At 45.5% G+C, this 13,325-nt stretch overlaps 1 protein-coding gene across 9 annotated transcripts in view; it reads right to left on the bottom strand.

Annotated features, from left to right (window-relative positions):
- Positions 1-13,141, bottom strand: part of Stau2 (staufen double-stranded RNA binding protein 2) — a 240,264-nt gene extending 227,123 nt beyond the window's left edge. For 2 of the 9 annotated variants that reach the window (XM_060385819.1, XM_060385826.1), the window contains exon 1: positions 5,526-5,598. Coding sequence is in view for 3 of the 9 variants with exons in the window: in XM_060385823.1 (XP_060241806.1) it covers positions 12,492-12,527 (36 nt within the window). In the remaining 6 variants the exon portion in view is untranslated. Of the gene's footprint in view, positions 1-5,525; positions 5,599-12,491; positions 12,631-12,994 lie in introns of those variants that run through there. The other 7 variants (XM_060385825.1, XM_060385818.1, XM_060385822.1 and 4 more) reach the window with 7 other exon arrangements.
- Positions 13,142-13,325: the final 184 nt, after the last annotated feature.

The raw sequence follows: 13,325 nt of genomic DNA, 5'->3' as shown, positions 1-13,325 counted from the left end.
TAATTGTGTATTTTCATACTTCAACAAATATCTCTAATAACCTTTGACTAGCACTTAATTTCTAGTAAGTTATAATAACTAGAAAAAGAGACATGAAAAAATTTACTGTGGCACTAATGTCATAAAAATCTGCCCAACAATAAGGGCTCAGTTAAATAAGTCTTAGGACTTCTAAAGATGATGATTAAATACTCCAGAATTTTATATATGGTATAATGCCAGTCTGTAAAAACAACATATTCACAAGGAAACATACCTTCATAGAAGAAACTTCTCAAGTATACGCCCCAATAATTATCTCTGTGACAGGATGTGGAACTTTCCATGGCTGTTTCTTATTCACACCATCCCTTTCTCTATAGTATAAGTTGCACATATATAACATACTTTTTCCCCAGCATATTTTTATTATTTGGGAATTTCAACAATACACCCTGATCACACTCACTTCCCATTCCTCTCAGGCCCACCCTTCTATCCTTGTGCCACCCCCCAAGAAAACCCACCAAGTCCAATTTATGTTGCCCAATATACTCACTGAAACATGGCCAAACTCCAAGCGGCCAGCCTATTAAAGAGAACTGAGACTTGTGTATCCCCATCCTGTCCCCATCTCCCCAAGCCTTCAACTGTGAAGAGCTACACCTTTATATCACATCTTTATATCACATTTTAAAGGACTTGCTTCAATAGCTTCATGTCTGGACTATTTCTTTTGAGCGGATGAGGCTTGTGGGGTATCATGGAAGTCTTCAACGTCTCTCATTCTCAGTTATGAATCTGTAGTCATAAATACCACCGTAAAAGAAGCTTTCTTGCCCAGAGCAGCAGGAGGCAGCATGGAACATGGACTTTCACATGTATTCCAGATGCAGCACAGATCACGGTCATCAATACAGTCTCCATTAGCAGCCCAGAGCATGGACGTCAACATGGTTTTCAGTAGCAGCAGAGACCACCGACATCCACATGTCTTCCAGTGGCAGCATGGACAATGGACTTAACTATGGCTTCCAGCAGCTAACAGGGATCACTGACATCAATGTGGTTTCTGTAGGCAGCAAGGATCATGGACATCAACACGGCCTCTGGCGGCAGCACAGACCACAGACATCAGCACGGCTTCCAGTGGCAACCCCAGACCACAGACATCAACATGGCCTGTGGCAGCAGTAGATTACAGACATTAGCATCACCTCCAGCTAGTGGTAGTCCCTCAAGGAGATTCAATCTAGAAATGTTCTTCATCTCTGACATCCTGCTACTGCTCAGAGCCAGGGTTATCATGCAGCTGGGCAGTGTGTCCAGGGGCAGGACCTTCGAGAGCTCCATCGTGTTCACAGCCTTCGGTCAGCACCCTGGCCTGGTGCTCCCCAGCCCCCAACAGACGGCAGTTCAAGTGGTGGCAGCAGTTGGGGCTCCAAGCAGTGCGCCAGGCCTGCAGGCCAAGCACCAGCACCGGTCCAGAGGTTGGCAATGGGGCAAGGTGGTCCCATGGTGGTCTGAGCCTCCCAGCAGCCAAAAGCCTACTGCCACAGCCACCGCCAGGTCTGCAGCTCCACCACTGATCTGGTATCTTTCCCATCTCTCTAACGTGTATTCATTTATTAAAGTGGTGTTGGCAATGTGTTCTGTCACACAGGATATTATTTTGTCCAAACAGCTTTACACGCAAATACGTACTACAACAAGTCATTGTTCTGGTTCATCTGAAGCACTTTTCTTTTTTTTTTTTTTTTTTTGTTTTTTTTTATTATTATTATTTAATACTAATTACAGTTTATTTATTTTGTATCCCAGCAGTAGCCCCCTCCCCTCATTTCCTTCCAGCCCTACCCTCCCTCCCTCCCTCATCTCCTTCCTGCCCCTCTCTAAGTCCACTGATGGGGGAGGTCCTTCTCCCCTTCCATCTGATCCTAGCTTATCAGGTCTCTTCAGGGCTGGATGCAATGTCCTTCTCTGTGGCCTAACAAGGCTGCTCCTCCCTCAGATGGAGGGAGGTCAAAGAGCCAGCCATCAAATTCATGTCGTGTTCCCCTAACTAGGGAACCCACTTGGATACTGAGCTGCGATGGGCTATATCTGGGCAGGGGTTCTAGGTTATATCCATTCATGGTCCTTGGTTGGACAAACAGTCTCAGAAAAGACCCCTGGGCCTCAGCAATTAAAAACAAGGAAATCATGAACTTTGCAGGCAAATGGTGGGACCTAGAAAAGATCCTGAGTGAGGTATCCCAGAAGCAGAAAGACACACATGGTATATACTCACTTATAAGTGGGTACTAGACCTATAAAATAGGATAAGCATACTAAAATCTGTACACCTAAAGAAGCTAAACAAGAAAGAGGACCCAAGGTAAGATGATCAATCCTCACTTAGAAAGACAAAGGGGATGGACATTGGAAATAGGAGAAAACAAGTAACAGGACAGGAGCCGACCACAGAGGGCCTCTGAAAGACTCTACCTAGCAGTGTATCAAAAACAGATGCTGAGACTCATAACCAAACCTTTGGCAGAGTGCAGGGAATCATAAGAAAAAAGGGGGAGCTAGTATGACCTGGAGAGGACAGGAGCTCCACAAGGACCAAATATATCTGAAGCACCTTAAATACTCCCAGCTGCTGCACACCTCCCTACCCTCATCAACCCTCCTCTGAGCTTGCAGCACATCCCCCCAGCAGGGCAAGGAACATAAGTGGTGAAGACAACAAGATAACAGCAGAGCAGCTCCATGCTGCCCCTACAGCCTAGCTGATGGGGGGGATGGATGGCAGGGGAGGGGGAGGGGGGAGGGCGAGGACAACCCAAGTCTCTCTATTCTACCATCTTTTTTGTTTGTTTTTCTAATACCATAAAACTACTTTTTAAAAAGCATCTTCCTAGAAGGTTTGTCTTTTTTTAGAATAACATGCTTTTTTTGATTTGTCAAGACACGGTTTCTCTGTGTAGCCCTGGCTGTCCTGGAACTTGCTCTGTAGTACTGTGATTAAGAGCCTGCACCACCACTTTCTTAAAAGGCAAAAGAAAAAGAGAAAATGAAGATGGCAATTTAAAGGAAGAAAATGTCACCACTATAATAGAACATAAAGCATTCCTTTATTTCACAATAATAATAGTGTTATATCTAATATGAAACTATTGTGTGATATGGCATAATGCAGGTATGTATATGTGCTCAATTTTAGTCAGTTTTGGTGGATAATACAGAAGAATCTGTTAGGACAAGAGAAAAATGCAATTATTCAAGAGTGATTAAGGGGGGAAAATTCTTCCAAATAATTAGAACTAATCCTAGAGAGAATGTTTAAAACCAATATATTAAAATATATGTTGCTTCACGGGGGTCAGCTTAAATCCTTTTTCATCCTTCTTTTGTTTTGCAAACACTCGTTCTCAGGAGAAAGCAATCACCATGAAAATATTAAAAAACAAAAGTCTCTCCTAAGTTTAGTAATTCAAGTTGAGCTTTGCTAATGAGAAAGTCTTTACAGCTTTTATTATTCTCAATTACGGCAACTATTCCTGTCTGATTTGAACATTTTGATGGATGAAACTTAGTCAATAATAATAAGGAATCCCTAATTGATCCTAGGAATCCATGTCTTTAATAGCTAATTCCATCTATCTCAGATCACTAATTAAATTTTCTAGGCAAATCCCAAGGAATTGTACACAATGCCTAGTTCAGTAATGTGCAAAGCAGGAAGTGAGAAATACTCATTAGTATTGATCCTTTCACTAACTTTCAATAAATATGATCATAAAAATGAGTAGTCATTTTCACCTGTCTATGCAAAAAGAAAGAAAGAAACAAATTGTTCTAATTGTACCCAGTGTGGCAACAAAGAGCGGCTGAAAAATCACTGAATGACAGCTTTGCACCTACAACAGCCCTAAGACAGTTCCTACAAGTCCCGCTGCTATTTTCCAGTGCTTCTAAGCAGAGGACACGCTAAGAGCTCTTTAAGCCTCCACATTAAATGTCTCTGATAAAAGCAATTTTGTTTCACAAGAAGATTTCCTAGTGTGTGTGTGTGGCAGAGGGGGAGGAGGGAGATCAAAGAATAACACCAATGCTTTTGTATGAATGGCACTTGTATAATGCAAGATTATGAAATTCCTGAGTGAACACAATTCTGTAGATATTGTGGAAAAGAATGGCGATCTGTTTGCTTTGTAACAACACTACTCTTCACTCGTATAATAAATATATTTTTAAGAAAATAAATTATTTAAATCTAGAACTAGGAGAATAAACAAGCAAAGCCACCATTATCATGACGAAGAAAAATGTCACATTATCCATTCATCCCTCTGTATCCCTTAGATACCAAAGCCTGATGCTCAAGTCCCTTAAATGCATATGCACAGATTTATACAAATTACCCAGTATACTTTAAATCACCTACAAGTTACTTATGATACCTCGTGTGGTGCTGTACACCATTGCTTAGAAAACAGGTCTAATAAAGGGAATTTGCTTCTTAGTATTTCCAACCTGTGGCTGACTGAAACTGCAGCTGTGCTACCAAAGATGCGTAAGTAAGACTTTTGTCAGTTTGGTAACTGCAAATGCCATGAGGCAAATAAATAAAAAGGCAGAGCACCGTGACATAAGCTAGACTAGGATCAAGTGAACCCAAATAAGCCAGTGGTAGACAGCACAGTCCATGACAGTCTGTGGAAAAAATGCCACAAGCTGGAGCGAGCTTGCCCAACCCAGAGGTGAGGTATTCGTATTCTTTCTCAAGTGCAAATACAGTCTGTGATGTGTAAAGACACCCAAGTTAAGAGAGAAATCTGACAACTATAGTTTGACTCTAGCTCAGAAAGCCTGAACAGATAGGCTTAGAAGTCACCAGATCTAGTGTTCAGGGTAGAGGAACCATAGCTCTTATGGGAGGGGAACATTGGGATTACCTTCTTGGGTCACAGAAAGCAGTAATCACTTCTATTTTAACTTAGAAAACCAGCTAGAAAATATTTTGTGATACTGCAGCTACAATATTGTACTGTTTGCTCAAGGAAGGTAAAATTGAATGTACACAGTTCTTGGAGGGGTGCAAAGGCCTAAGGAAACCTGCTTCTTCCACTGAGTTGACAAGATCACACACTACAGTTTGTTGAGTAGTAAGCTTCCTACGGCCCATGTACATGCCCTAGAAAAGAAATCCTTTTTTTAAAATACGCTGATATAACCTCTTCACAGATACATCACTGAAAATGCTTTAAGCCTACAGAACTGCCAGCAAGTGGTACTTCCTCGTGATGATGGACGTTCTGAACATATCGACACATCCTGGAGGGACGTGACGTCAGGAAGAACAGATCAACCTTGGTCCTCCACTGTCGGGAGTTAGCAGCGTTCAGGACCGTTTTCCTCAAGCAGCCTGCTCTTCCCATCCTCCAGTATGTATTCTCCAGAAAGCAGCAGTGGGGTTACGGGGAAGAGCTGAGATACAACGTCCCACAGTTTATGGCCAAGGCACCATGTAAATAAGACATGCCTTAATACAAACTCACCTGATTTATTTGAAGCATGTTAAGACAATATTGATCAAACTTCTGTATCCCTCACGGCTCCAAAAAACTGAAAAATGAAAAAATAAAGTTCAGCTTACTAATTTCAGTGACTACTAAATATTTTTAAGCATGTGCTCTTTACCAGAATCAGTAATAAGTGGAGTCATTCAGATTATTATAGAACTCATATCATGATAAAAATGTCCTCAATTTGTACAATCTGATCCAGACCCACTAGCCATGTATGCTAGCGAGTATATAAAATGCAACAAAGAAAGACAATGCTTAAGTTTCCGAGTGTTAATCTTCCCTTCAGTAGACACCTATACTAGCAGCGCCAACTGTAACTGTTAGACCTTGAGTACCTTCTTGTTCTGAAGTTGTAAGGCAATCCAAGCAAAAGGGAAGCTGTCTATAACGCTTCCTTTTTGTTGTCAGGTCAACACTTAACATGTAACCCACTTCCTCCAGTCGGGTTTGGAACGACTCTGAACCCATCCCCTCCAGGAAGATGCAACACACACGAGTATTCTCTTTAATGTTATGAAAATAATATGTACAATTACCTAGGTGAGCATTTGCTTTTATTATTACCAATATAAAGAGAGTGTGCACATAAAGTATGCTTTAACCAAAAAGAAAAAAAAAAATCACTGGCAAGGAGACGGGGAGCACAGCAGTTAAAAGCTGGGGTTTAAAACTGGGGTTAAAAACTGGGGTTAAGTTATCAGCACCCACATAGGGCAGCTCACAAACATTTCTAACAACAGCTCCGGAGGGACCCCATAGCCTCCAATGGCACCTACACTGTGTGCACATATCCATCGAATAATTAAAAATAATATCTTAGGTTACAGTATGCTATGCCTATCCCATTGCTAAGTCTGGATTTACCCTCCTCTGGGGCCTAACACTTTAGTTCTGATTCCTTTCATGTGGTAAATCTCCTCTACATTTAATTTTTAAATAGATGCTGAAGGAAGGAAGGAAAACACAAATGTATAAATAAATAAAGCATTGCTCTTTAAGAAAATTTGCAAAAATATATATATAATGTAGCAGTACCTCCCATTACAAAAATTACCAAACAAATCAGCAAAAGGGTCAAATGCCATGACTTAAGCAGAAATTTTTGTTTTGAAATTGTGAAGTTGACCTCCCCCTCAGAAGTAGAGGTGCATATACTCACACATACACACATACTGGTCTACCCCTTTCTCCAGATGAACACTGAGGTCAATCCAAAATGACTGCTAAGTTGGAGACATGGCTCAGTGGGTAAGGGTGCTCACACAGTGATCTGAGTTCAGCACCCAGGTAAAAAGCTGGGTGCAGCCCTCCGAGCCTGTAAGCCCCGTGAGGAAAGGATACAGACAGAAGATGACTGGTGCTCTCACAGCCAGCCTGGCCAGACACACCAGCCAGCAGGTGCAGTGAGAGACCCTGCCTCAGGAAGACAGAGGGCACGTAATACGGCAGGCTATCCGATGTCCTTCTCTGGCCACCACCCGAGGGTGGGCACCACACTTCACACGGACCCTCGTGCACACATACGCATGGAGCAAACACTCACAATTACTTCAAAACTTGAAAACCTTTCTCACAGTGTTCTCAGCATCTGTATTTTTTTCCAAGCGCTTTTCAAACTTTGTAAGGGAATGATATGTCACAGAGGACCCGGCTACTGGTGATTTTTAGTTCCAGTCAGATAACCTTCTGAGCCCTGGTCAAACTACTTGAAGCCTAGTACCCCTTAACCTTTAAGAAGCAAGTGTGAAATGATGAGGTGCCACTTCTCAGATGAGGTGGTACAAGTCTCAGATGAGGCAGCAATGACATGATAGAGGGGAAGGCAAACAGCAGCGAAGACTGAGGCCTTCGATCCACAAAGGCCAAGAGTCACATGGGAAAGTATGCCCACGGGAAAGCCTGCCAGCAAAGTCATACATAAGAGACGAGGGTGCAGGGGATGGTGGTGCGCACCTTTAACCTCAGCACTGGGAGCCAGAGGCATCTCTGAGTTCAAGACTAGTCTAGTCTACAAAGCTGGTTCAGGGACAGTCAAGGCTACAGAGAAACTGTGTGTCAGAAAAAAAAGAGAGAGAGAGATCAGAGGCAGCTTAGCCATAGAAACTGCAAGATAATGTGTATTGTTTTAAGCCCTTATGGTCTGGGATAATTTATTATGCAACAATAAATAAGACATCCCTGCAACTGAACACTGCTTTGGGGCTTTGGACATCAACCTAAAATAAAATCTCTGTTCAGGATAAGAAAATGAAAAATATTAGGACTCAAAAGTTGTAAATTCTAATTTACATTTTTTATTCCAAAATTAATTTAAAAGTGTACCAATACAGAGACTCATAACTGATCAAAGTTCTGAGAAGAACTGACCACTGGGGCGCTCAGGACTCTGACCAGGTTCAGGGACCATCACAGAGCAGAGGACAGGAAGAAGGTAAGAGCCGGAGGTCGAGGAGGAGTGCTATGAAGGGCTGCCTTCTGAGATGACGCTGCCATTGCACTCCTGGACTAAGAGCAGCTAGGGTTACCTGCACAAGGCCAAGCCAGCAAAAATTCCAGCGTGCATGGGGCACCTCTCCCTGAGGAGCTAGCACAACTGATGGCTGCTGGGGATGGAAGAGTCTTTTTTTCTTTGGAAGTCTGGCTGCCTATGCTCATGCAGGAAGCAATAATTGGACTCTGTGGGTTACCAAAAGAAAAACAGGAAGAAGGAAAACACCATGAAAGTGGGAAGGGGCCAAGGAAATGGGAAGAGGAATTTGGAGGTGATATAATCAAATCACATGTGTCTGTGTGTGTGAGTGTAAAAAAATAAAAAAATTTAGGAGGTGGGGTGAAGAGATGGCTCAGTGGCTAGGAGCACTGGCTGCTCTTCCAGAGACCCTGCGTTCAATTCCCAGCAGTCACATGGTGGCTCACAACCAACTATAACTCGTCTCAATGATCCAATGCCCTCTTCTGGTACACAAATACACTTGCAAACAAAACACCCACAAACATAAATACAAAAATAGATTTTTCAAAACTGAAAACATCTAATGATTTAATATCATAGATTATATTAAGCCTTTTACAATTATAGTGAGCTACAAAACTGAAATGTAGCTACTGTGTCTACAATAACTGTTAACTGGATACCATTCTAAAATTATTAATTTTTCCATCAAGCAAAGTATATACATATTAGATTTACATCAATATAAAATTTGTAACTATAGCATGAGCAATTAAGAATTCCAAAGTGGCATATATCTTCAAGACTTTGTTTCTTCTTTAAAGGATGCCCAGTTTACTGTCCTACAATAATGATTTAAAATAAATCATTATTGCAATGATATCCAGGCACATGAGGGCATGAAGTTCCAGACGCCAGGCTACCAAAGGAAAACAGGCGAGGCAGCTGACGGTGGCATACAGGTGAGGGAAAACTTGCAGCTCATGAGAAATGAAAGGTCCAAACTCTGCCTGTGACTTAACAGTCCACTTTTATCACGAATTACATTTTGCCCATGGTATACTAAAAGCTGTAAGGCTAATTGCATATAACCCTCACTAAGTGCAGTTTTAAGAAATGGCATAGATATTAATAAACAGTTTCCGTCAGGACCCATCCTACAAACGACAGGCACTCTAGCCACATGGACTATCCTCACTGACAGGCTACAAACTACACAAAACTGCTGTACACAATCTGAATCAGCCCCACACCCCACAACCTGGGATTAAAACAAAACCATGTTTACATATCATACACCAAAACGTCTACAATACAAAACGAAGACCAACCCAAAGCTTCTTACTCTAAAGAATTTGTGGAATTCATCCTAACCAATGGTTCCCTGGTTAAGAATACTTGCTCTTGCAGAAGACCTGGGTCCCAGCATGCCCATGATTTCTCAGACCTGCCCATAACTCTAGTTAGGGGCAGTGTGTGTGTGTGGGGGGATGCCTTCTGCTGGTCTCCTCAGGCACCATGAACATGGTACACACACATGCAGACAAAACACATTTTCTAAATCTCTTAAACTTTTAAGTTTTTAAAAACACTTTTTCATTTTAATTTTTTAAGTAGGTACCTTCAAAAAACTGTTAAGGAAAATCCAATTATAAATGTCAGTACTTCCTAGAAAACCAGTGAGAGTTTCAAAGCACACAAGTTACTCAACTGCGCCATTCAGAGGCACACTACCAACCAAGAAAGAAGGGAAAACAATTACCAAACGCAAGTTTATAATATGCGCCACATTCTTGCCATTTTTATACTCATTTAATCCCCATCAGCTTGAGATGGAGGTTGGGTTATCTACAAACAGCCACATGCACGCTGTTTTGATTAACACCCAGCTGGACAGGTTCAAAGTCCTCTTCTCACTACACACTAAATTATGAAAGATTTGCCTTCTTTCATTTTTTTCTGGGCCAACGTCAGTCTTCCAGCACTACAAGAATTAGAAATATTAAAGATGGGGCTGGAGAGATGGCTCAGTGACTAAGTGCTCTTCCAAAGGCCTCAGGTTTGATTTCCAGAACTCACATGGCAGCTCACAGCTGTCTCTAACTCCAGTTCCAGGGGATCCAACACTCTCTTCTGGCTTCCATGAGCAGACATGCAAGGCAGAAGAGAACACAGGAGCACATGGTGCACAAAATACACGTAGGAAAATATACACACACACATAAAATAACTTTTAATTTAAAAAATACTAAAGCAGTTAAGTACAAAAATAATTCCAGTATTTTCACCAATTACTCATTCTAGGGTACTTTCTGTTATTTTTGTATTTAAAACTTCAGTCACTGTCCTTTTTATTTTCTAATGTATTATGTATTTGCATGTGCATATATACAGATAAGTGGGACATTAAACTGGGTATGTGGAGGTCTGAGGACAACTTGCAAGACTTTCATCCCAGAGCCCCACAGAGTGCACGGAGAGAACTGACTCTTACTGGACAGCCTCAGTTGTCCTTACGGTCCCAGTCACGTGCCACCGCGCTGACGACCTGCGATGATCCCCAGGACCCACGTGGTAGAAGACAAGAGCCAACTCACACAAGTTGTCCTCTGACCTCCACAAGCTTGTATAGGCTTTACCCACTGAGCCATAGGACAGTCCTATCGGTCTATTTTTGTAATTTTGTAGAAATTCATCCCAGGCAAGCCGAGTCAGATTAAAAAGTCAACTGTTTCCATGCTGAAGGACCTAGAAGCCAAGGGCTATATCATACCTATCTCACCCATGAAAAATGCAGAGGAAACATTTCTGTGAGGGGAGGAGAGAATAAACGATAAATGGGTACAATGGTAACTAACAGGTAAATCTGGAGAGAAGTTAGGAGGGTGCTCTTACAACTTTCCTGAAAGCTGAAACTGTTTCCAATCAGGAAGTTGAAAATTAGAAACTATACTTGAAATTTACCTCCTTGGTTGTATGGCAACATTTTCAAATACAAAATACTGTTTCATAAGGAAAAAAAAAACAAAACAGTAATTTGTGAGGAAGAATACACTGTATCTCACCAACTAATAACAAACAACTAAACATCACTTAGAAGTTTAAAATATCACTGCCATGTCATGCCATGACACAGAGGTGCCCAGGACTGACACCGAGGCCACACACACACCACGCACTCAACTTGGCATTAACAGATGTACACATTTAACACAGGTCTGCGGCAAATCCACAATCAAGTGATAGTTCAGGTTTCGGTAAAATAAAGAGACAAAGACTACGTTAAAAAAACAATCTAGCAGAGATTTAGTTTTTCTTTTTTTATTATTGAATTATACTTTCCCACTATGACTCTATCCACGACAGTACAGTTGAATCGATTTAGAAAGGATAGGGAAGAAATATCCCTACTGAAGAATTTGACTGTGTGGCTGCTTGCCTGCCCAACAGAAAGCGTTAACCCCTCAGAAAATACAAGAATACATCAGAATCCAAGTAGGGATCAACGAAGTTCCCCAGCACTGTGAGATCAAGCGCCCAAAAATGAAGACTTTCAGGTAACCGGAATTCGCGTAAAGAATCATCTCTATCCTTACTGCAGGCTGCATCCCCTTCTAAATTGCACAGTGCATCGCTGCCTAGTGCACCCTAGTTGGGTGGTCCGTCTCCACTCAAGTAGTTCTAAGCTTCTGAGGGGTGGGTGGCATAGGGGATCTATCCTGGAAAGCGCCCACCACGCAAGATTCTGTACCCAAATAATGCAAGGACTTCCAGACTTGGCCCCCACCCCCATCCCCGCCCCTCGGCGCAGGCGCCCAGGCAGGCTCTCCTTCCCACCCCCTACCCAGGTCTGCTAGTTCAATCGCCCCAAATTGCCTCTGCGAAACTGGCCCCTCGCCCTGCCCCACAACCCACACCAGCCCCACAGAGACCCCCCTCCCCCAGAGTCCCTGCCCTCAACGGTGGCTCCTGCGGCCAAGCTTTGTGTCTCACCCAACTCCCCCACGCCCCGGCAAGGTCACTACCCCCAACTACCCCTTTAAGCCGAGCCGTCACGGTCCCAGTCCACGGGAGGCTCGGCGGAACTCGCCTGTCATAGGCTATATTTTGTCCCCCCCCATCGGCCCCACCTCCCTGCCCCATTCCGGAGAGTTACGTCTTCGCCACTTGCCCATTATACAGAAATAGCCGCCGCCGCCGACCCGGCCTCGCCACCCTGCCGCCCCTGCAGGGTCCCCCGCCGCCACCACGCCGGGGGCCCCCGCCCCGCCCGCCCCGCCCCTCGGGACACCTGTGCCGCCGCCGCCGCCGCCGCCGCCGCCGCACACGCCCTCCCCCGCCCCCCCGCGCCCCGGCTCGCTCCCTTCCCCCCCTCCCCCCCCGCGGCCGAGGGCGGCGCCGGAGCAAGGCCGCGAGGGGCGGCCCGGCCGGCTCCCGACGGAAGTCGGGCCTGGCGGCGGCGCCGCTCGCCCCGGGCTTTTTACCTGCGGGCCGCGGACGCCCGGCAGACGGCTCCACATTGGCGAGCGCTCCCGAGGACTGACCCCGCTAGGCCGCCGCCGCCGCCGGCTCCCACCTCGGCTCCCGCCCCCCGCCTCCGCCCGCCGCCCCTGCGCTCCCGCCGCGCCCTCCCGGGCCCGCGCCGCGCGCCCCCCGCCCGCGCCCGCGCCGCGCGCCCCCGACACCCCGCCCCGCCTCCCCGCCGCGGGCCGCCGAACGGCTATTGTTCGCCGCGCCGCTCCCGCCCCCTGCTGGCCGCCCGGGCCCCCCGCAGTCCCCGGGGCGCTGCGGGACGCGGAGTCCGAGGGCCCGGCCTCGCGGTCTCCGGGCCGCGCCGGGGGGCTCCCCTCCCGGGAGCCGCTGCGGGAGCGCGCTGAGAGCGCCCGGCGGGGCACGGTGCCCGCCCAGCGGCTGCAGAGGTGCTCCAGCACCGGTCCTCCCGCCGGTCCCTGCCCGCACCCGCTGGCCCTCGGCTGTCCGCTCCTACCTTCCCCGGCTCGCCGACTCCCCGCAGCTGCCGAGCTGGGGACGCGCGACCATCCCGCTTCCGTTCCGCTGCGGTGCGACGCACGCTTCGGCGGATCCTGCACCTTTCTAGACTGGAGGAGGGGGAGGAGGCTGGCTGGCTGTCTCCACCTGAAAACACTAGCCAGCCCTCATCACCTGCTCCTCGGCGTTGGCGGGGTGCCCAGGCATCATTCTCCAGCAGAAAAGACAAATAATGAATATTGTGTGACCATTAGAAGGAGAAATTCTTGGAGCCAGAAATGAGGGTCGTCTTAAAAACGATGTCCTAGATCCTTGGTTTTTTTGAACAG

Source organism: Meriones unguiculatus, chromosome 6, assembly GCF_030254825.1.
Source record: "Meriones unguiculatus strain TT.TT164.6M chromosome 6, Bangor_MerUng_6.1, whole genome shotgun sequence".
In the NCBI taxonomy this organism is placed as follows: Eukaryota; Metazoa; Chordata; class Mammalia; order Rodentia; family Muridae; genus Meriones; species Meriones unguiculatus.
This window is presented reverse-complemented; position numbering and strand designations above follow the sequence as displayed.